Source organism: Lactuca virosa, chromosome 5 (genome assembly GCF_052849685.1).
Source record: "Lactuca virosa cultivar CGN04683 chromosome 5, Lactuca_virosa_CGN04683_v6, whole genome shotgun sequence".
Taxonomy (NCBI): domain Eukaryota; kingdom Viridiplantae; phylum Streptophyta; class Magnoliopsida; order Asterales; family Asteraceae; genus Lactuca; species Lactuca virosa.
Window position 1 is genome coordinate 382,464,995 of NC_136430.1, and position 22,302 is coordinate 382,487,296.

Below are 22,302 nucleotides of genomic sequence, written 5' to 3' on the forward strand. Positions count from 1 at the left end.
TTCACAGCTAGATCTTGAAACAGTTGTTTGTTTCTTAGCACTCCATGAAATCAAATTTCCACCAAGAAAGATGGAATAACCATAAGTTGAACGTTGGGTTTCAATGCATCTAGCCCAATCAACATCAAAGTATTCAAAATGTAATTTGAATGTGGTCTTCGAAAATGTAAACCAAAGGTAAGGGTACCTTTAACATAGTGCATAATAAGTTTGACAGACTGAAAATGGGCCACAGTAGCTGAGTGAAGAAACTAACTAGCTTGATTCACGACATAAGATAAGTCGGGGCAAGTGATGGTTAAATATTGGAGTACACCTACTATGGACTGGTAAACGAGTAGGATCAGAGAAGGATGGCCCATCAGAGATAAATAACTCATTTACTGCTAAAGGAGTAGATATAGGTTTGGAGTCTAGTTGCTCAGCCCGTGTGAGAATATCTTTAGCATACTTGGCTTGACTAAGAAATAAAGCATCATTAGTGTAACAAAGTTCTTAGCCAAGGAAATAACATAGTGCACCAAGATCCTTAATAGAAAATTCTCGGTAGGCGTATGGTGAAAGATTTGAGTTTCGTTTCATTATTTCCAATGAGGATTAAGTCATCCATGTAAACCAGAAAATACATGATAATGGAATCTTGAGCAAAAATAAATAAGGAGGTGTCAGCTTGACTGTAATTGAAACCATTTGTGTGCAAGAAGGAGCTTCAATGATGAAACCAAGCTCTTGGGGACTACTTCAAACCGTATAGGGCTTTGGAAAGTTTGTACACATGATTTAGAAACAGAGCATCAATAAAGTCGAGTGGTTGCTCCATGTAGACTGTCTCATTTAGTTTACCATGTAAGAAGGAATTTTTAACATCTAGTTAATGAATTAGCCATTGGTGATGTAACGACCCAAAAATCATAAGGTAAAATTTTCATTTTTTATTTCTGTAACATCCGGATTTTCAGGGATATTATTGTTTATGTTAATCTTGAGATTGAAGGAGAGACTCGACAAGTTGAGGGTCCAACTCGCCGAGTCGAGTCGAGTTGCTCGCGTGGATTTAATGAATGGACTCGACGAGTCAGAGGAGGGACTCGCCGAGTAGGTACTGGGCAGAGAAACCCTAATTTCCCGGGTTTAGGACCTATTTCAAGGTACTTATAGCCTCATTTGCGGCTACCTTCCCCTGAGAGCAAACCCTAATTGCTATTGGAGCTAGAGAGTAAGAGAGAAGCTCATATTGTGGTTCTTGTGCATCATTTGAGGAAGAGGAGGAGGTTATCAAGCAAGGAGCTGGAGGTGAGGCTGTTGGATCCAGTGATTTCCTGTTCAGAGCTCCTGAGGAAGGTAAGAAGTCTTTACCTTTCTTCTTATTTTGGATAGATCTCATATCTATGGAGATTTAGGGATTTTTGCCATCTTTTGTTTGGGTTTTTGAGTAGCATGAGTTGCCAAGAAGTCTAGACTTCAGATCTGGACTTTGTGAGGTCCAGAGAGTCCAAAGATTATAGCTTTATTTAGCCATATAAGAGTTATTGTGGTTAATCATCATTGTTAGAGTTATATTGGCATTATGATCCCTATATACCATGTTTAAACGTAAAGCTTGCAGCTTTACGTGACAATCGACCCTTAGGATGGTAGATCTAGTGTTTGGGGTGATGGATCTGCCTTAAATCGTTTGAATGAGGAATCTGATCGAAGGGACTCGCCGAGTCCATGGCCTGACTCGACGAGTCGGTTAGGGTTTGTCCCGATGAGTTTGATCATGTGATAACTCGGCGAGTTGGAGGTCAACTCGACGAGCTGAGCTGGACTTTCTGAAGACTTATGAGGAAAAGAGGGGACTCGACGAGTTGCATGAGTGCACTCGACGAGTCAGGTCAAACATGGACTATTGACTTGAGTTTGACTTCTGTTGACTTTGGGGTTCTGGTCAACATGAGTGATGGAGACCATGGAGGGGTAAAATGGTCTTTTATCCACTTCAAGAACTAGACAGAGAAAGAGGGTGGCCTTTGGAATAGGCGAGTATTAATAGAGCATTAATTAGAGATATTTATCCTATGTGATAGGCGGAGGCTAGTTCGAGATTTCCGAGTACGAAACTGTCATTTGCTGGCTTGCCAGGTGACTCTTCTCACTATACATTACCTAGAGTGGTATCTACGTGCAGACCGGAGGGTCTTATGTGTCATGTGTATGTTTGAGATTATGTGCATTGTGATATATGTATGTTATGTGTTATATAGACCGGACCGGAGGGTCCAACGACTTACGAGGCCAGAGGGTCCTCGAGTAGACCGGACCGGAGGGTCCAACGATTTAGACCGGACCGGAGGGTCCAACGAGCTAGACCGAACTGGAGGGTCCAACGAGTTACGGGACTGGAGGGTCCCGCTGAGACCCATTGAGTGGAGGGTCATACCGAGTTATATCCTCGAGTGGCTTATGTGTTGTATGTGGTATTTTGGGGAACTCACTAAGCTTCGTGCTTACCGTGTTATGTGTTATGTGTTTCAGGTTTTCTCAGGATCGCGGGACGACACCGACTTGATTGTACACACCAGAGAAAGAGTTATGTTTGAGGATCCTGGATTATTAATGGAGTTGTGTTTTGTAAATTGAATAAACGAGATTTTTATACAATATGTTATGAAGAGTACGCGATTTTTAAATGAATTTTTTTTTTGAAAATTTACGTCGTTACAAGTTGGTATCAGAGCTTTGGTTTAAGGGATTCGGATACACCTTCGGGTATGTCTGGACTCAAACCGAGGATTTGAGAAAAGTTTTCAAAAGAAACGACTTTTCTGGAAACGAGTAAATATTTCAAGAGAAAGCGGAAAAGAGCAGTGTGTACAATCAGCCAGCGCCCGAACGGTGATTTCCCAAAATACCCTTACTTTTGTATTATGAGATATGTTACAAGATATTATGCATGTTAGAGATAGGCTAGGTATTTCATATTTTAGGACTAGAGTGGCCTGATTTGTGATGCCTTAGCCTATGAGTTACTGTTATTTGTCATGTGCTTTCGAGTATATGCTGAGTAAGAGTATCCAACAGGAATCCTTTTAGAGAGGGATTTGAGTAGAGGAGTAATCTAGGAGAGATACCTAGATGAGCAATTGTGGAGCCTATTGAGAGAGTAGTTAGATACCCGCGAGGGGTAGAGTTGCTGAGTTCGGTTATATCTTTTGAGTATGAGTAGAGCAAGTGGAGTTATCACCTATAGTGGTTCTGCGTGATGGTAGAGACTATTCGATGCCCGAATGTTGCTTGCTTCGTGCTTTGTGGGACTCCTGATGATGGGAGTCAACTACCAAGTGAATATGACGATATTCAGGAGGTAGGTGACTAACGTCATAAGGAGTTCTTCAGTAGCTGATGGAAGAGAAGGGTGAGGACCTAGGAAGAGCCTAGGGGGTGACCATGGTCCGATGAGTGCGCTGACAGAGTAGAGCATTTCGCTGGGGAGCGAGTACGCGTGTCGGGATTGGTGTTTGAGAAGGTTGAGCAGCTACTTAGGAACTCTGGGATGGTCCGTGTAGAAAGTATGGGTAGATGTGGCAGGTAGTATGGGTCCGTACTACTGAAAGCAGAGGACCCATACTCGATGCAGGGAGTATTCCGGAGGTTCGAAGTAGCAGATCGATAGGTGATATCATGGTTCGAGTACCATGATTCGTAGCGGATTGAGAAGGGAGAATATGGTTCGAGTACCATGGTTCGTAGCAGATGGAGAAGAGAGAACATGGCTCGAGCGCTATGATCAGTAGCAGATAAAGAGAAGATAACATGGTTCGAGTACCATGATTTGTAGCAGATCGAGAGGTGATGTCATGGTTCGAGTACCATGATTCGTAGCGAATTGAAAGAAGAGGACATGGTTCGAGTACCATGGCACGTGGCGGTTAGTGCTTCTGGTTTTACCGGTTATTCAGTGGTGATTGACTAGACTAAGATCAGATGAGAAAGAGTATGGGGCTAGAGGGCCATGACGAACGAGTTTCAGTGGAGCATCCCTTGAGAGGGAAATCGAGTTAGCTCCGAGGGATTGTTGGTGAGATGCCAGTTGGAGTCGCAAGACTCAGGGATGAGTAGGGAAGGTGCGTTATGGGAGAATACGGTCTAGGCTGAGCGACCGGCCGATAGTGGAGATGTCACTTTCTGTGACCTGAGTGGTGCTATTTCAGTGTTTTGCGGGAAGCATGAGAGATATGGAGTTTCTGGTTTAGAGTTGAAGGTAAACCCTGTGGGGTAGCAAACGTGGTGACCTTTTCACCAAAATATTTGGGCAGTATGTTGGCTGCGAGGTATTCTTATACCAAGAGAGATTCATTAGTGGGACTAAGACGGATGAGAGCAAAGAAGTGCCTTGTTGAGGTAAAGGTACTTGTATTAGTAGTTTCCGGTGGTTAAAAAGGAGTATATCGGGGCAGTGGCCCTCGTGGTCTACATGGTGTATCGACAATGAGAATGAGGTCTGTGCTTTTATGATCATTCCCGTTTTGGGAGGCGGATCGATGAGCTAGAGTCGAATTGCGTGATAGGGCACTATTTCCGGATTTGAGATAGATTGGATTCGGGACAGTGGGGTTTCCGATGGTGTGTCAGTCTGAGGCTTCAAGGTGGCAAGATGCAGTCATGTGTGGAGGATTCCAAGATTTTGTTAGGAACAGGATATTGGAGATTGTTTGGTTTCCTTTAGGAAGGCCCTGGGATGATTGTGAAATACGTTTAAGAGTCAAGTGTGACATGACTGGTGAGACAATCTACTGAGTAGACTGTGGATGTGCCAATTAATGATTGTTCGAACCCTGAGTGGGGGAGAACTGGTTCTCCAGTTAGGGGATCAGTGATCCATTCATGTGCGGTCAGAGGAATGGTTATGGGAATCTGCGGTGCGGACGCATGAGCCGAGGATGAGGCGAGGTGCTAGACGGGAAGATGTAAGAGTTTGTGTTTAAGAAAGGATGAGTGGATCCACGGCAGGTGGCCGTGGATTGGGAAAATTCATTGTGACCTGTGATTTTCGGAATTAGCATATGTCGAGTTCTAGTGCGATCGGATCGCTGGATTACGGATGCAATAGTTGTGATTTGCAAGTGAAGGTATAGATTGTGATCTATACCCATGGAAGGGCAGCAGTTGATTTGTGGATCAATTACAGGGTCGACATAAGTAGTTCTGTATGGGTAGTGACTAGTAGAGGGGGAGCTTCGGGTTTTCGTCAACATGTTCGGAGCCATTGACGATGCCTCTGTATTTCAAATTTGGAGATGGCATTCTCTGAGGTTCTAGTGGTGCGAGAGTAAGATCGGTTGAGAGACTCTGAAAGAGCAATGCAGTATCCAAGTACGGTGTCGTGAGTATGAGATCAGTGGTTTGGGCAAAACATCATGAGATTCTGTGTTGGTGTACCGAGGTATCCGGGTATGATGTCCTTATTTCCAGATTATTTTGAATTCTGAGTTGAGATCTGGCAAGTGGTGTAGCAAGTATCTATGGTTCCGGTGGGAGCACTTCGGCTAATTGATGTAAATGAGATTATTCGGGAACGTGGATTGCAGCAGGGGAAGGTGTTTTGTTATGGCGGATGTCGTCAGAAATAGCAATGCATAATTTGGGTAAGTGTGTACACCTATCTATGGTTGGTCTGCAGGGCATGAGTTAATGATCGCAGTGTGGCGTCGACCTGAGGATGAGTTTGTGAAGTGGTAAGATCAAGTGCGGTAAGACTGCGGGGAGCTGCAGTTTCAATGAGTTAGTGCAAAGGGGTGTGGTGATGCTACGGGGAGCCGTAGTACTCACTATTCAGTGAGAGGTTGCGGTGATGCTACGGGGAGCCGTAGTACTTACTATTCAGTGAGAGGTTGCGGTGATGCTACGGGGAGCCGTAGTACTCACTATTCAGTGAGAGGTTGCGGTGAAGCTCCGGGGAGCCGTAGTACTCACTATTCAGTGAGAGGTTGCGGTGATGCTGCGGGGAGCCGTAGTACTCACTATTCACTAAGAGGTTGTTGTGATGCTGCGGGGAGCCGTAGTACTCACTATTCAGTGAGAGACCGTTGTGATACTGCGGGGAGCCATAGTACCCACTAGTCAGCTAGAGAATGTTGTGATGAAGTACTCTCTGATCAGAGCATGACGCAAGAGAGTTTTACGCTTGGGTAGCCCTAATATTTGAGTTTGTGGGAGCCTGGTGGTCGAACCAGGGGCGAGACTGGGGTCTCCATATTTGTCGGGAGTCGTTATATTCTGAATTGAGTAGTGGTTGTCGCGACCAAAGGGAAGTGGATCAGTAAGGAACGCATGGGTTGCGGGTCATGAGTCATGTGTTGAGTGGTTCATTGGGACGAGTGGTTCCAACTCTGGGTCAGATCAAACTCTCGAGTTTGAGTTTGCCTCTGGTAGCGCGTCGGGTAGGCGAGACAAGATTCCAGATTCAGAGATGAGTTCCATGTTGAAGGGAATTGGTTGTCATCTGGTGTCTTAGACCTGAGTGGGTCAATTCGTTGGTACGGGAAAACCGCAAAACGCGTGGAACTAATGAGTAGTAGACGACAGAGGTCGAGGGTGAGACGAATTTCGTATTCGCTTGAGGTAACGCGAACTTCGTGACTTGTGTGTCACACTGGGCCGAGATAGTTGTATTGATAAGGAAGTCAGTGAGACGTTTTGGTACATGCAATGGGTAACCTTTGGAGCTTCAACTGTTGGGTCGGGAGATGACCTGGTACTCAGTCTTGAAACGGATATTGAGGAGGGAGCTGAGGTTTATGGTTGTCAGATCTCGGAGGACGCTTCTGAACAAGCATGATCATCTTTCGTGCCTGAGGTCAGGGTGTTGAGGGTTCGTTGTTCAGATGGGTCTTGATTGCAGTACAGTGGATGGGTCCCTGGTGTGATGTGATCCTTTCATTCCTTAGTATATGATCTGGATTGTTTATCTTGTCTGGGATGAGCGATCGGTAGCCATTTTTGGGCATGGACTTGTTTTTATCGGTCCCAACTAGAGAATCAGAGGGGCAGTGAGTTATCGGGGTTTGTTATTCGAGGAGCGAATAACGTGGTGATATCTTGTGAGGGCGGTCTGGCTGTGTAGCACGCGTCTAGAACTTCTAGGTTTTGAAGAGTAAGAATGGGTAGCGTAGTGGCGGTCGGCTCTGCCCTTTCTCCAGGAGGGGAAGTTCCTGTATGGATTCAGGTGTCCAGAAAGGAAGATAGATGTGCGGTATGAGATCATTTCGATGGTGTTGTTCGGTTATTAGATTAGATCTATATGTTGTTGAGGAGCGATTTCGAGGGCAAAATCTAATTCAAGTGGGGGAGAATAGTAACATCCGGATTTTCAGGGATATTATTGTGTATGTTAATCTTGAGATTGAAGGAGAGACTCGACGAGTTGAGGGTCCAACTCGCCGAGTCGAGTCGAGTTGCTCGCGTGGATTTAATGAATGGACTCGACGAGTCATAGGAGGGACTCGCCGAGTAGGTGCTGGGCAGAGAAACCCTAATTTCTAGGGTTTGGGACCTATTTAAAGGCACTTATAGCCTCATTTGCGGCTACCTTCCCCTGAGAGCAAACCCTAATTGCTATTGGAGCTAGAGAGTGAGAGAAAAGCTCATATTATGGTTCTTGTGCATCATTTGAGGAAGAGGAGGAGGTTATCAAGCAAGGAGCTGGAGGTGAGGCTGTTGGATCCAGTGATTTCCTGTTCAGAGCTCCTGAGGAAGGTAAGAAGTCTTTACCTTTCTTCTTATTTTGGATAGATCTCATATCTATGGAGATTTAGGGCTTTTTGCCATCTTTTGTTTGGGTTTTTGAGTAGCATGAGTTGCCAAGAAGTCTAGACTTCAGATCTGGACTTTGTGAGGTCCAGAGAGTCCAAAGATTATAGCTTTATTTAGCCATATAAGAGTTATTGTGGTTAATCATCATTGTTAGAGTTATATTGGCATTATGATCCCTATATACCATGTTTAAACGTAAAGCTTGCAGCTTTACGTGACAATCGACCCTTAGGATGGTAGATCTAGTGTTTGGGGTGATGGATCTGCCTTAAATCGTTTGAATGAGGAATCTGACCGAAGGGACTCGCCGAGTCCATGGCCTGACTCGACGAGTCGGTTAGGGTTTGTCCCGATGAGTTTGATCATGTGATAACTCGACGAGTTGGAGGTCAACTCGACAAGCTGAGCTGGACTTTCTGAAGACTTATGAGGAAAAGAAGGGACTCGACGAGTTGCATGAGTGCACTCGACGAGTCAGGTCAAACATGGACTATTGACTTGAGTTTGACTTCTGTTGACTTTGGGGTTCTGGTCAACATGAGTGATGGAGACCATGGAGGGGTAAAATGGTCTTTTATCCACTTCAAGAACTAGACAGAGAAAGAGGGTGGCCTTTGGAATAGGCGAGTATTAATAGAGCATTAATTAGAGATACTTATCCTATGTGATAGGCGGAGGCTAGTTCGAGATTTCCGAGTACGAAACTGTCATTTGCTGGCTTGCCAGGTGACTCTTCTCACTATACATTACCTAGAGTGGTATCTACGTGCAGACTAGAGGGTCTTATGTGTCAAGTGTATGTTTGAGATTATGTGCATTGTGATATATGTATGCTATGTGTTATATAGACCGGACCGGAGGGTCCAACGACTTACGAGGCCAGAGGGTCCTCGAGTAGACCGGACCGGAGGGTCCAATGATTTAGACCGGACCGGAGGGTCCAACGAGCTAGACCGGACTGGAGGGTCCAACGAGTTACGGGACTGGAGGGTCTCGCTGAGACCCATTGATCGGAGGGTCATATCGAGTTATAGTCTCGATTGGCTTATGTGCTGTATGTGGTATTTTGGGGGACTCACTAAGCTTCGTGCTTACCGTGTTATGTGTTTCAGGTTTTCTCAGGATCGCGGGATGGCACCGGCTTGATTGTACACACCAGAGAAAGAGTTATGTTTGAGGATCCTGGATTATTAATGGAGTTGTGTTTTGTAAATTGAATAAACGAGATTTTTATACAATTTGTTATGAAGAGTATGCGATTTTTAAATGAAAATTTTGTTTGAAAATTTACGTCATTACAATTTCACCCATAAATACCATTTATTCTTGTCAACCGTTCAAAAGTATATCAGGGTAAAAACAGTTATCAGAGTACAATCCCAAAATCATAAAGTGCAGAAACATAGGTGGATGCAATGCGAACAAGACGGTCTCTTACCTTTTGAACTGGAAGTACCTGAAACCATAACTATAAACCAGTAAGCACAAATAGTGGCAGAGCCAGGATCAAAGTAAAGGGGTATCCCAAAAATAAAATCGTGTAATATACAATAAGAAAAAGATAAAAATCGCAAATTCGTTAGACTTAAAGTTCAATTTCCATAACAAAGTAACGTTTTAAAGTTCACCTCTTCGCTCTTCATTTTACGAAAGCGATTAATTACATTTTCAGTCCTAACATTCTCAAGTGCTTCATTTTCTACACTACAAATCAAATCACCATTTATAAAATCTCACATGAACCATACTCAAGTTATTGTTGGTAAATACTATATTGATGGTGGCTTTAAGAGTCAAAGAAGATGTGTAATCCCCGTTTCGATTTTCGGTATGTCATTGTTATTATTTTTATAGTTAAAAATAACAACAACAACAACAACAACAACAACAACAACAACAACAACAACAACAACAACAATAATAATAATAATAATAATAATAATAATAATAATAATAATAATAATAACAAAAAGTATTAAAATAAATCAACTTATTTAATATAAATAAGATTTATATGTCCAAGGGGGTATTATACTAATTCTATAAATCAGTTTGCTAAAGAATTTCAGTTTAGGGGTGGATTTTGTCAGAATGGGCATCTTCAAGGACCAAAGTTGACTTTTTCAGAAACTGTTTTGTCTCTTTCTTCTCCAAACAGCAAGCAGCGATGCAGTCCTTGGTTTCTTTCTCGTTTTAGCACCTGTAAGACTCAAATATTTGAAAGTAATATATCCTAATCTCTCAAATTTCCTCCCCTTTAACTATTATATCGATTACTTCCTTCCTTTTGGTTGTAAATCCTGAGATCAGTCGAGATTCCATCTCTTGGCCTCTATAGCTAGGTCTTGAGAAGAAAGCTATTGTAACACTCGATCTAAACCATCACGCATGTATTACACTACTGAATTTTTTTAGGGGCATCCCGGGCTACCCTCAGGCTCTACATTAAATCCGCCTGTGAGCACAAAGCTTAGTGAGTTCCCCAAAATACCACATATAATACACATATACATATAAAAACACGTGGGTTTTTTAGGTGCGTTTCAATCACATATGACAACATGTAGCTGTGTTGGGTCTGTATCAAGCCATGGGTCTGTATCAACCCATATGGAAACAAGTAGTTGTGTCGGGTCCGTATCAACCCCGAGTCTAAAATGACTCTATATAACAACATGTAGTTATGTCGGGTCTGTATCAACCCCACAAACATAATACATATAGTAATATTATCAAGAGTCACAAAGACAACAAGCACATACATGCATATCAGAAAGTATCACAAAAACAACTAGCCCATACAGGCATATTAGCAAGTGTCACAAAGACAACTATCATCCTAAAACATAATCTAGTAGGCCGGAATTGGTGCCTTCGACCCATAAGTACAGAGAAGAGACTCACCTGAATCATAAATCCGACTAACACTTAGCTTAATACCATGCCGACCACAGCTAACTGCTCTCATGTCAAATGATGGGTGCTTAACACCTCCTATCAATCCATACAAGGTAGATCCTAAGTCTACCTTCTAAAAAAATAAAATTTGACAAAAAGCCAACCCAAGCCAAAAGTCAGCAGTCAAAGTCAAAATCAACAGCCCATAATGTCAACTATTCCGCTACACGTTGTGACCGGCCTGTGGTCACATCATGAGAGATCACTCGGTCTGATTCCAACTCCTCTCGACTCAACTCAGCCTACTCGGACATGAAAAGTCACTGGAGTTGACCTCACAACGTGAGCATCCTTCTCTCATGTTGTGAGCCCCAAGGAGCTTAACAGAAACGGGATCCTTAAATCCTCACGTCGTGAGACCTTATGTCTCACGCCGTGAGCACAGCCTGAAGCCAAAAATCCAACATTTAAGTCCTTAATCCATTAAGCCTTTAACTCTAACTTTCCAGAAGGTCTTATAACTCCATAATACACTTGAAAGTCGATGCTTTTAAAACAATATATATCTAATACATATCTATATCTCATTTGGGTCAATAATTAAATAAAAGGTCATCAAACTTTCATGCAAGGTTCCAAAACCCAACCATTCACCAGATCTTAACTTCATGACACTCTTAAGACCCTTATAACCCATAAAGTTGCCAACTTTATGATTTCCATTCATTCAAACTTGCTCAATCAAAGAGAAAAGTGGGACAAAACTTAGATCTCACCACAAACAACAATAAAGGTGGAAGCTTTGACACTTACAAGGGTCCATAAACAAAGTAAGCTGATGATGATGATGGTTCCTTGAAAGCCTCTCCAAACGATCACCTTCTTCTTCTTCTTCAAACCAAGAAATGCTCCAAAAAGGCCAAGATTCAAGCAAAGAATGAAGGCTAGGGTTTTCTGAGGTGAAAGGGGGTTTGGAGGCAGATAATGAACCCTAAAATGTGTTTAGCGGGCTTAAATATGAAGGAAACCCTAAAAGATCATGTTCATGGGTTGCATCAGTTCTCACGTTGTGAGCCTATATGCCTCACATCGTGAGATCAGTCTGGAACAGAATTCACACATTAACCTTCCTCATGTCGTGACCACTAGAAGGTCACATCGTGAGACCCCATTTATTCCAAAATTCAAAATTTAAACTCCTTGAAACCCTAAATCGATCCATCCTAGAAAACGGGTGTTACAACTCTCCCCCGCTTAAATTAGATTTCGTCCTTGAAATCACTTCTTACTACTTACCAGACGCGCCAGAAAACTTGGACGATTCTTCCACAACCCTGATATAGACTGAGGAGTCGACTCATACAAACGACTGTCTTCCAATACTATAATCAAAACCCAAATCTTAGCAGAACTCACATACCCTAGACGAGTAACAAATTCGTGACCACTTACTTTAACCAGTGAAGAGTAACCATCACTACTCTGCCCGAAATCCGAAAACCCAATACCTTGTCTGACTTCCAACCAAGCAGAAACATTCTTTCACAACCATAATAATTCCATTTGCAACTTGAACCAAACAAACCTCTTTGACCCTGAATTATTCCACTGATACTGGGGAACAAACTTGAGCATTTGCTAACGCCTAAAACCTCGCACCGGAAGCAAGGAGACTCATAGCATGAGTCTCAATCATTGGTGCCCAACCAATGCACATTCACATCATGCTAACCAAACATTCACATTTTCGAGATACCCAAGATCTCTTGAGCTCCGAGCTGGTCTACCATTTATCTGAAGCGCCGAAATCCAAACTGGTCGCTGAAAATGACATCCTCACAAACGAACGTGCCACGAGACTCTATCCAATAGTCTACATGGCAAAAACTACTCTATCCTGCTTATATACAAGATTCCAACAACCCTCCTATTCCAACTAGGTACAAGATAACCAACATTCACATGGATGAAAATAGCCCACCTTGATCTTAGTGAATGTTAGACGCCCAATTGTAGTCCTCCATCATAACCGACCCTAGATGGGCCTGCAACCTTCCTTAATCCATGAATATTGTGGTCCTCCCACAGTCTCACAACCCATCATTTCAGGGTCAAATTCTACCTAGAGAAAACTACGAGCCAAATCGTAGATTTGTGACACCCTCACAAATGATCATTGACCAGGTGAATACTACGTGCCACCCCGCAGTCTTACAACACCTCAACCACTACCTTCCAACCTAGTAAATGTTATGACCACCCCACAGTCTTACAACACTTCTACCACTACCTGCCAACCTAGTGAATGCTACGGCCATCCCGCAGTCTTACAACACTTCCACAATAGCCATGGACCCAACCCATGGTCTTGCCACCATCTAACCCACCATACCATAATCAATCATGAGTCAAGACCTTACCCGCCCATACCTCAATCAGGTGTTTAGGTTATTCTTCGAACCCCAAAGCCTTAATCAGACAAGAAAAAATAGAGAGGCTCAAACACACCCTCGACCTGAACCGAATCACATAACCGCCATGCGCCACTGCTTATGCGCAAGATAACTCGAATCCTCATTCCTTGTGTAATCTTTTAATCCAAACGGTTCTCCACCACTTGAATTCAACTGCGCTCTTCCAACCACAAAATTGATGGATTTCCAAACCATCTCACAACCTTATTACCCAAAGCGGTCGACAACCTGCTTACAAGAACTAGCATTCTATGGCCAGCCAATCCTAGCAAACACACACTCCAAAATTAGATGAATACACCCCAACATATCAATGAACTCAACATCTCAAGCACCTTCCATTGAATCCATTACAATTCCTCAGCGACTCTATCGGTTGACTAAGAACATAATCTCACTATTAAAATAGGTACCCAACCCATTCAACAACCTACTTGCACTAGAGCGATTCCCATGTGAACCTGCAACTGACCACACTTCGAAGGTATGAAATTGAAAAATACCGATCTTACACCCACGATCAAATCAATTCCTCATTGCCTCGCAACCATGAATGATCCCTAAAAATCCATCATTCAAACCCGACATGCCCTCCTTGCGGATTCCATGAATTCTTGCTGATACCACCAAAATCGAACTGGATGTTGGTCTTCTCCCACTTAAAGCTTGTTCTGACGATGGTCAATGTCTCCCACATCGAAATCCAAAACCGGCTCACCCGAATATCCTCTAAACACGACTTTCGGTATACAAAATGGCATATGAAGATTCTTAAGATAAAATGTCTAGACGATCATGAAGAAAAACTCTAATCTCTAGGTGGAGACTTAGATAAACAACACATGGCGTCTCACACATGAAAATACATTCATAAATACAGTTAATAAGAGCATGAAGGAAGTGAATACAACACATACCTACGACTTCAAATGATGGAACTCGGATCCCTTCGGCATGTGACTGCAATGCTTGGCTCCTCACCACAGGAACATCCACTTTGCCCTCGCGACCATTAGTAATCCTCAGAGTGGCTGGAGCAGGTGCCCTCACTGCTCCCTTCACCAACTCCGGACAGTCGGAATTATTGTAGCCCACTTGGTTGAAGTGGAAACATAACGGACTTGTACCTTGGGGACAATCTCTACTGACATGACCAATCCTGCAACACTTGTAGCAACCCATACCCTTAAATCGACAAACCCCATCGTGCTGCTTCCCGCATGTGTTGCACTAACCTCGACCTTGCTGGCCCCTCACTCGCTGATCAGAAGTCTTTGGTCTCTTCCCACAAACCCCAGCTGTCTGAACCTGCTCTTCGTTCCTCTTCCCAAGGTGATCTAAATCAATCTCCCACTCTCGGGCTCTAGCTATCATGTCCTCCAAAGTCCGACAAGCTGAAAAACTAGTGGTCCATCTCTTCAACAGGTTGTCCAATGGCGACGAGTTTATCACAAATAATTTCGAAGTGTCGATCATAATCAGAGACTGTAGAAGTACCTTTAGTAATTTGACGAAGATAGTCATGCAAAAAGTGGATTCTTTCAACAGATGAAATGCTATAGGTCGACTCCAATGCGATCCAGATGTCGTGAGCATTAGAGAGGCCTAAGATCTATGTAGCAGCTTCCTCAGTTAAGGAAGAATTGAGAAGAATGACTGCTTGTTGGTCTTTATCGGTCCAATTTTCAAAAACTGGATTAGGAACAGATTTGTCTTCAGGAACGATCTCCTTTGGTGGTGTAGGAGTACCATCAATGTGATTGGTAAGTTTTTGATAAGAAAAGAGAGGAAACATTTGATTCTTCCGTAACAAATAGTTTGTAAAACCCAACTTGATTGGAATCAAGTGAAGAAGGGTATTCATCATAAATGTGTTGTCGGTAAAAGAAGAAGGAGCCACCATGACGAGGTACCAGGAAGAAAGAAAATGACAGTGGTGTTTTTAGGTTTTAAGGAAGAAAGAAGAGTTTTAAGGTTGATACCATATAAGAGATATTGAATTAACCACATTTCTAATTGTGTGTAGTGTTCATTATATATATAATTAAATAGTACAACGATATACTCCTATAAAAAAGGAGTTGATACATATAACTTAATACACAAGATATTATCTAATAATAACCCTTTTCGGATTAATTGGTCATTTAAAAAAAAAGTCTTTTTAATAATAACTCAATCAATAATGTTAATATCCTCTAAAGAAAATATTGGTAACTAATGAAACCCGAAAAGATGCCCAATGGTTTTATGTAAAAAATTAATGTGTAGTAAAGCAAATTGTGGGAAAAGTGCTTTGATGAGTAGTACTACTTGTGGCCTAAAATTCACCCCTGTGATTGCATAAATGTCAGTGGTATCGCCCGTGACTCACATTCTAAGTTTAGTGACATCTAAATTCTAATTTGATTATTTTTTAATAAAAACAATTAGATATAAGAAAATGATTACAATTAAAAATCTATTATGTACAGAATTTTGGAGGTAACAAGTTCTATTCCTGATGTTAACGGTTTCATGATATTAACTGTTAATCACTAACCCTGTCTTAAAAAAAATCTACTAATTTAATATTTTATATGTAAAAATCAAGTTTATTGTAACATTTTACTGCTAATTTTTAAAATTGTGATTGTTTGAGTCTTATTAAATGAGATGATTAAAAACAAAATTTGATTTGGCAAAAATTACGAAACTAATTATTTCACGTCAAATTTGCCATTGTATTCAAACACCCTTTACTTTCATGTATATTCATTTTTGTACTCAATTATTGTAATCTTTTTTCTTTTCATTTTTGGTGGGTTTTGTCTATCATAATTAATATTTTCTCGTATCTTGGAAATACAACGTTTTTTTTTATTATTATTTTGAATCATTAATGTAATGTAATATATATTTTTTTTATTGAAGTCAGTTATTTAACTTGCACACTTGTTCGTTAGAAATAATGATACTATATTAGTGAAAATAATGATGGCGTACAATTATTCTTAATTTCTAGAATTTAATTACTAATTAAGAGCTTTTACAAGGTTGTGCCTATGTTGTTGGCCTTAGTTACCCCTAAAAAAACGTTTTCAATAAAAAAAAATCAGTTCATATACAACAATTTTTTTTAATCATACATAATAATTTATACTTTAGAGATGTTATACAATATACTAAAAAATATGTTATTGTTGCGTATGACAAAAAACAGATATATACAAATCAAATCCATTAAAAACTAATTTCAAATGAACTAGGCGATGGGCACCACATACACATGTCTTCACATATCGAAATTTGTTATAAGAAAAATAATATATATATATATATATATATATATATATATATATATATATATATATATATATATATATATATATATATATATATATATATATATATATATACACACGCATATAAAAACATTGGTTTGCAAGTTATGCACTTTTGCCCATTTTTAACAATATTATATTTCATGACTAGTTCAATAAATGCACACAAGAACACTTCACCACATACCCAAACCAAATTTCACTTCTCTCTTGTTTTTCATACGCATTTCCACTTCCTTACACATTTTGATGGCCAAATTTGGGTACATTTGGTCTCTTTTCATTCTTCTACTTGTTCTTGATGCTATTACACAAACACTTTGTCATACAAAAGGCTTGCAACCAAAAAGAAACACATGGAAGCAACTAGGGGCAAATTTAACACAAACCCAATACTCAGAACAACAGTTTATGAAATGGGTTAATTTTGTTGGAAGTTTAAAGCATTCCCTTTTTTCCCCTGCTAAGAACAAGCTTTTCCCTTCTTATATGATCACTGTTGACAAGAATCCAGCAAGAGGAGATTTCACCACCATTCAACAAGCTATTGATTCTCTCCCTTTTGTGAATCTTATTAGAGTTGTTATCAAAGTTCATGCAGGAGTTTACAAGTAAGTTCTTTTAATTTGTTTCATGGTGTTAATGTTTTCTAAAGATTTTGAGTTTGAATCTGTATTTTTAGTGGGAAGATTGGGTTGGCGTAAAAGGTTTGAATTTTCTTGGATATAAGTTCATATCTATCTAAAACCGTACGTTATCAAGGTATTTTTTTAATGAATGGTCGAAAAAAGTTTTTGATCAAGATTTGGTGGATTGTGAGAGAACACGCAAATTTGGAACATTGATATTTTGGTCCTTTTTTTTCTGTTAATTATGAGAATTTGGTCGTTCATGCAGAAGTTTTATAAAGACAAAATATGATAACTTTTGAGGGTGTTTATTGTTTAATTTGGTCAAATTCTTATTTAAAAATTATGGGTTTTTCATTATTACGTTACAAATAGACTATGAGATGAAGTCTGTCATTTTAAGATTCTTGATTTGTATATTTTGTAATGCATAATTTGTATCTTAATAATTACATGCATATTACAATTTATAAATTTTTAAGAGCAAATGAGTAGTTTTAATTATTTTAAGTTTGGGTTAAATACAGAAAATAACAATGGTTTGTTTATTAAAACATCGTTCTTCATTTAACAACATTTAATTCTTTAAAATATATATTTTATTACAATAAGGCCATCCAAAATACGAAAATACTTTTTTTTGTGTTTAGTTTTAGTAGAACTTTCAAACTGATTAAAAAATCTAAAAATACATATAATTATTGGATAAAATTTCAACTTATGTTATCACAAAAACAAAAAACTAAATATATAATATTGTAATATAAAAAAATAATATAACATATTATAATACGTAAATAAGAAAGATGGCATTATTATTTTTTGAATTTAAATTTTTTATTATTTTCCTTAATGGCTCGTTGATTGTCTTTTGTGGTCAACCACAACAAAGAAAAGAAAATTAGAATAATCCCATGCATCAAATTCCTCAATTTTATATTGATGTTTTTTTTTTAATGTGGTATTTCTTTTATAAATATCACAAAGAAAAAAGAGGTTTAAACTCCTTTTCTTCATCTTTTTTCTTGTTTTTCGGTGCTTAAACTTAAACCCACGTATAAAATATAACATTATCGACTACTAAAAAAAACACTTTCTTAAAATAATAAAGCATTTAGTCAAACTTTTTCTTGTACCTTTTTCTCATTATTTTTTCCCTGATATAATATTCTCTCTGTCGATAGTAAACCATTACCGTCAAATTATATGAAAACAACCTCTTTTTTCTCTATATATTATTTGATTTTTTTGCCTCATATAATTTAGTATTATATATATATTTTTTTTTGTTTTTCTTATATAGGGAGAAGGTAAATATACCTCCACTAAAATCATTCATAACAATAGAAGGTGAAGGTGCTGAAAAAACCGTTGTGCAATGGGGTGATACGGCTCAGACCATCGGTGCCAAAGGTCAAGCTGTTGGCACGTTTGGCTCAGCCACTTTTGCGGTCAATTCCCCCTATTTCATTGCCAAAAACATCACATTCCAGGTAATTACAAAACATATGCATTAAACAATTGTACATTATTCTCGACTTTTTAAAAAGATACAAAATTTTAGAAAAATTGGTTAAGTTCGATGGTTAAATGTACAAGTATGTAATGCATACAGAACACGACACCCGTGCCAAAACCAGGAGCCGTAGGGAAACAAGCAGTGGCGTTTAGGATATCAGCAGACACAGCCGCATTCGTAGGTTGTAGATTTTTGGGAGCACAAGACACGCTTTATGATCACTTGGGTAGACATTATTACAAGGATTGTTATATTGAAGGCTCTGTCGACTTCATTTTTGGCAATGGTCTTTCTCTTTTTGAGGTTTGTGTTATATATACTGTATCTTTTTTGTAAAATACTATAGTTGTCTTTTCCAAACATTTGAACATTTTATTTTTCTCAAAAATTTCTTATATATTATTAATTGATATAAGTATTATTTCCCTTGTATGATTGTGGATTCTTTAAAAAAAAAAAAACTATATTACCTTTTGTCTTTCAAGTTCAAACAACCAAAACCAACAAAAGCACAACACCTTTTGGTTCAAATTGAAGTCGTCTGGTTCATTTTGCTATTATGGACCCATATATGGACCACACTACATATATATTTTTCTAATTGTACCTAAATGCCTAGATTTTACATAAAATGGTATTTTATTATATTAAATTATTAACAAAGTATGTTCAATTATTTGAAAAGCTATTACATTTGCAATTACCCTTAATAAAATTATTTAAAAATTTTAACATAAGATGACACGTTACAATATAGATGTTATAGAAAGGGCAATATTGTAATTTTGGTGGTAACTGATAACAGGGGTGTCAAGTCCATGCAATAGCACCAGTAACAGGAGCAGTAACAGCACAAGGAAGAAGCAGTTTGCTAGAGGACACAGGGTTCTCCTTCTTGAGATGTAAGGTGACTGGGTCGGGTGCCCTTTACCTAGGGAGGGCATGGGGTCCCTTCTCTAGGGTCGTCTTTGCGTATACGTATATGGACAACATCATTATTCCCAAAGGCTGGTACAATTGGGGTGACCCTAATCGTGAAATGTAAGTCCCCCACTCTCCCTCTCTCTCTCTCCCTCTGTCTCTGTATATTATCGTGCAGACATAGGACCCCAGAAAGATGTATAGAAGCGATAATGTTAGATCATTTTTGGTGGGTATTGCTTTATGAGTATTATACAATATGTGGTATACATGCACCAAATTGTTAGGCTACAATTACATTGTCTTTTGCAGTGGGTAATTGGGTATTGGAATGGGCGGTGGTAAGGTGGTATGTTTCTTTTTATTATTATTATTTTTTTTCCAGTATGCGCTCTACGTGTTCGACGAAATGCCACCTTTTTGTTTTTTTTATAGCTTGTAGATTTGTTTTGTTGAATTATATGCAAAAGTAAGGATCCCATTCCCATAGGTTACGTTGCCTTTGCAGTGGGTAATTGGGTATTGAAAAGGGCGGTGGTTCATTTCCCTTTTTTTGTGTATGGATTCTACGTGTTGGACGAAATGCCACCTTTTGTTTTAGCTTTGTTTTTTAGCTTGTGGATAGTGTCATAGTGACTACCCCATAGCAATAGGCACGCGTGAAACTACTAATTTGGTTTTGCATCCCAAGAAAATTGTTGGATAATGTTAATCTTGATTAAACCCATTAATTTAATATTTGGAAATTGAGAATTAGCAATGATATGATTATAAACCATATTTGAGTGATTGTTAAAAATTAAATTACATTACAGGACTGTGTACTATGGGCAATACAAATGTAGTGGACCAGGGGCAACATTTGCAGGGAGAGTGTCATGGTCTAGAGAGCTCACTGATGAAGAAGCTAAGCCTTTTCTTTCACTTACCTTCATTGATGGTTTTGAATGGATTAAATTGTAACTATTTCATCATCATCATCTTTGTTGTATATATTTTGTCAATGATCTTTTTTGTTGAAGAAGGTGATTTAAACACCAAATCAACCATTATCCATGTCGATTATGATGTTAGATCTTGTAGTAGCTTTTAACAAGATCTAGAGTTCATTTGAAACACAACAAAAGTGAAAGTTTGTACTATAAAATCTCCTTTCAATCCGAGCTTTTCAGCCGGTTGAAGGAGATAAAGAGTTGCTTGAAATAGGCTCCAAGTGTTTTAACCGAAATAAATTTTGGGTAACAAGTGTTTTTTTATGTGTATAGATTGATTTTGAGTCTTTTTATTTTTGTTTGTTTGAAGTGTGACCTTTCGTGATTGTGTGTGTGTTATATTGTAATCGATTGCTGTGAGCCATTTCTTTTAAATTTTTAATGCATGTAAAAATAATGAAATTGAGAGCTAGTATGTATCTTATGTTGTTCCATTTCTTTTAAATTTTTAATCCATAGAAAAATAATGAAATTGAATAACCGGAAGCTTGAAAAACAACCATAACCAAGACCCAAGAAAGAATATGGTCTAGCATGGAGTTTGACCTTCACATTAACCTTTTTTTATATGCCATCGTGGTCGGATTTGCTTCTGTTATTTTCATTGATTTAGCCTTTTAGAATTTAGGTGTTTTTGTCTTGTTTCAAAATTTCAATGTTTCTCTATTCTGATCCAATCCATATGCCATAGTCTATAGCCATAGCCTAGGCCAAGTTTAAGTATAAGCCCAATAGTTGAGTGCTCGGATAATCGGATTCGCCCTTTGAAGTTTGAACCCAATAGTACCAAACACCCAGGGGCTAGGGGCTGAGGTAGAGGTGCACAAACCGGTTTTTTTTCGAACCCATTCGGTTTAGTGGACTGGTTCGGTTCTAGTCAACAAAGGCAACACCGGTACACCCTTAAACCGGTTTGGTTTCAAACCGGTTCATCATCAAATTATTTCGATCCTATAGAAACCGGTTCGGTTTAGTGCAAACCAATTCATCATAAACCGGTTTCTAAACCGGTCCAAAATCGGTTCCTTGAACCTCTTCAAAAAGAACAGACGGAAATTGCATCTTTTTTTGAATGTTTGTTTTGTTTTTTTGGGGATATTCTAGGTTATATATGCATGGCTAATTGGTTAGAATGGTTAGCATCTTTAAAAGTTAAGACATATTAAAAAAAATAAAACCCACTTAACAATAGGTATGTATGTATGTGTGTATCAAATGTGGTTTGTGCATATCTATTGAATTTAGACACGTTTTAGAGCAATTTTCGTGGGTTTTTTTTTGGGGATTTTTATATTGAAAGTACATAAAACATCTTCAAACATAAAAACATAAACATAACAAAACATCTTCAAACATCATAAAACTTCTTCAAACATCTTTATTGTTGTTTAGATTTAGTCTTCATCCACCATGTCGGTATACAATGCTCTCTCATACTCGAGCTCTTGTAGGGTGAGTGGCACCGACAATTCCATCGCTACTTCTTTCTCATGTACTTATTGTTTAACATGCAACGTTTTGCCCTCTAGTAGTTCAACGTCTTGTATCCGTTCCACGCCATCAAGATAGCATTTCAAGCAAATGCACACTTCCACCGACAAATGGGTGAGTTTTCTTCTTCTTGGTGATATAACACTGCCACTAACAGAAAAAATCGATTATGAAGCTACCGTAGAAGCTTGGGAGCTTAGTACATCACGTGTCATAGCGGCTAGAATCGGAAATTGGATTTCCTTTTCTTTCCACCAAGCC

At 39.2% G+C, this 22,302-nt stretch overlaps 1 protein-coding gene across 1 annotated transcript; it reads left to right on the forward strand.

Moving 5' to 3' along the window:
• Window positions 1-16,597: 16,597 nt before the first annotated feature.
• On the forward strand, window positions 16,598-20,843 carry LOC145117602 (Pectin lyase-like superfamily protein). Its single transcript, XM_079053899.1, has 5 exons — window positions 16,598-17,100; window positions 18,422-18,611; window positions 18,734-18,940; window positions 19,443-19,678; window positions 20,374-20,843. Exons 1-5 carry the CDS (start codon window positions 16,649-16,651, stop codon window positions 20,519-20,521), a joined length of 1,233 nt encoding a protein of 410 aa, XP_078910025.1. The 5' UTR covers window positions 16,598-16,648; the 3' UTR covers window positions 20,522-20,843.
• Window positions 20,844-22,302: the final 1,459 nt, after the last annotated feature.

What these genes read in the sequence shown, in the direction of transcription:
- LOC145117602 (XM_079053899.1), top strand. Translation starts at nt 16,649, where the DNA reads ATGCACACAAGAACACTTCACCACATACCCAAACCAAATTTCACTTCT. An exon ending in GTTCATGCAGGAGTTTACAA is followed by an intron (nt 17,101 to 18,421) that starts GTAAGTTCTTTT and finishes TTTCTTATATAG; the next exon opens with GGAGAAGGTAAATATACCTC. An exon ending in GGTGACCCTAATCGTGAAAT is followed by an intron (nt 19,679 to 20,373) that starts GTAAGTCCCCCA and finishes ATTACATTACAG; the next exon opens with GACTGTGTACTATGGGCAAT.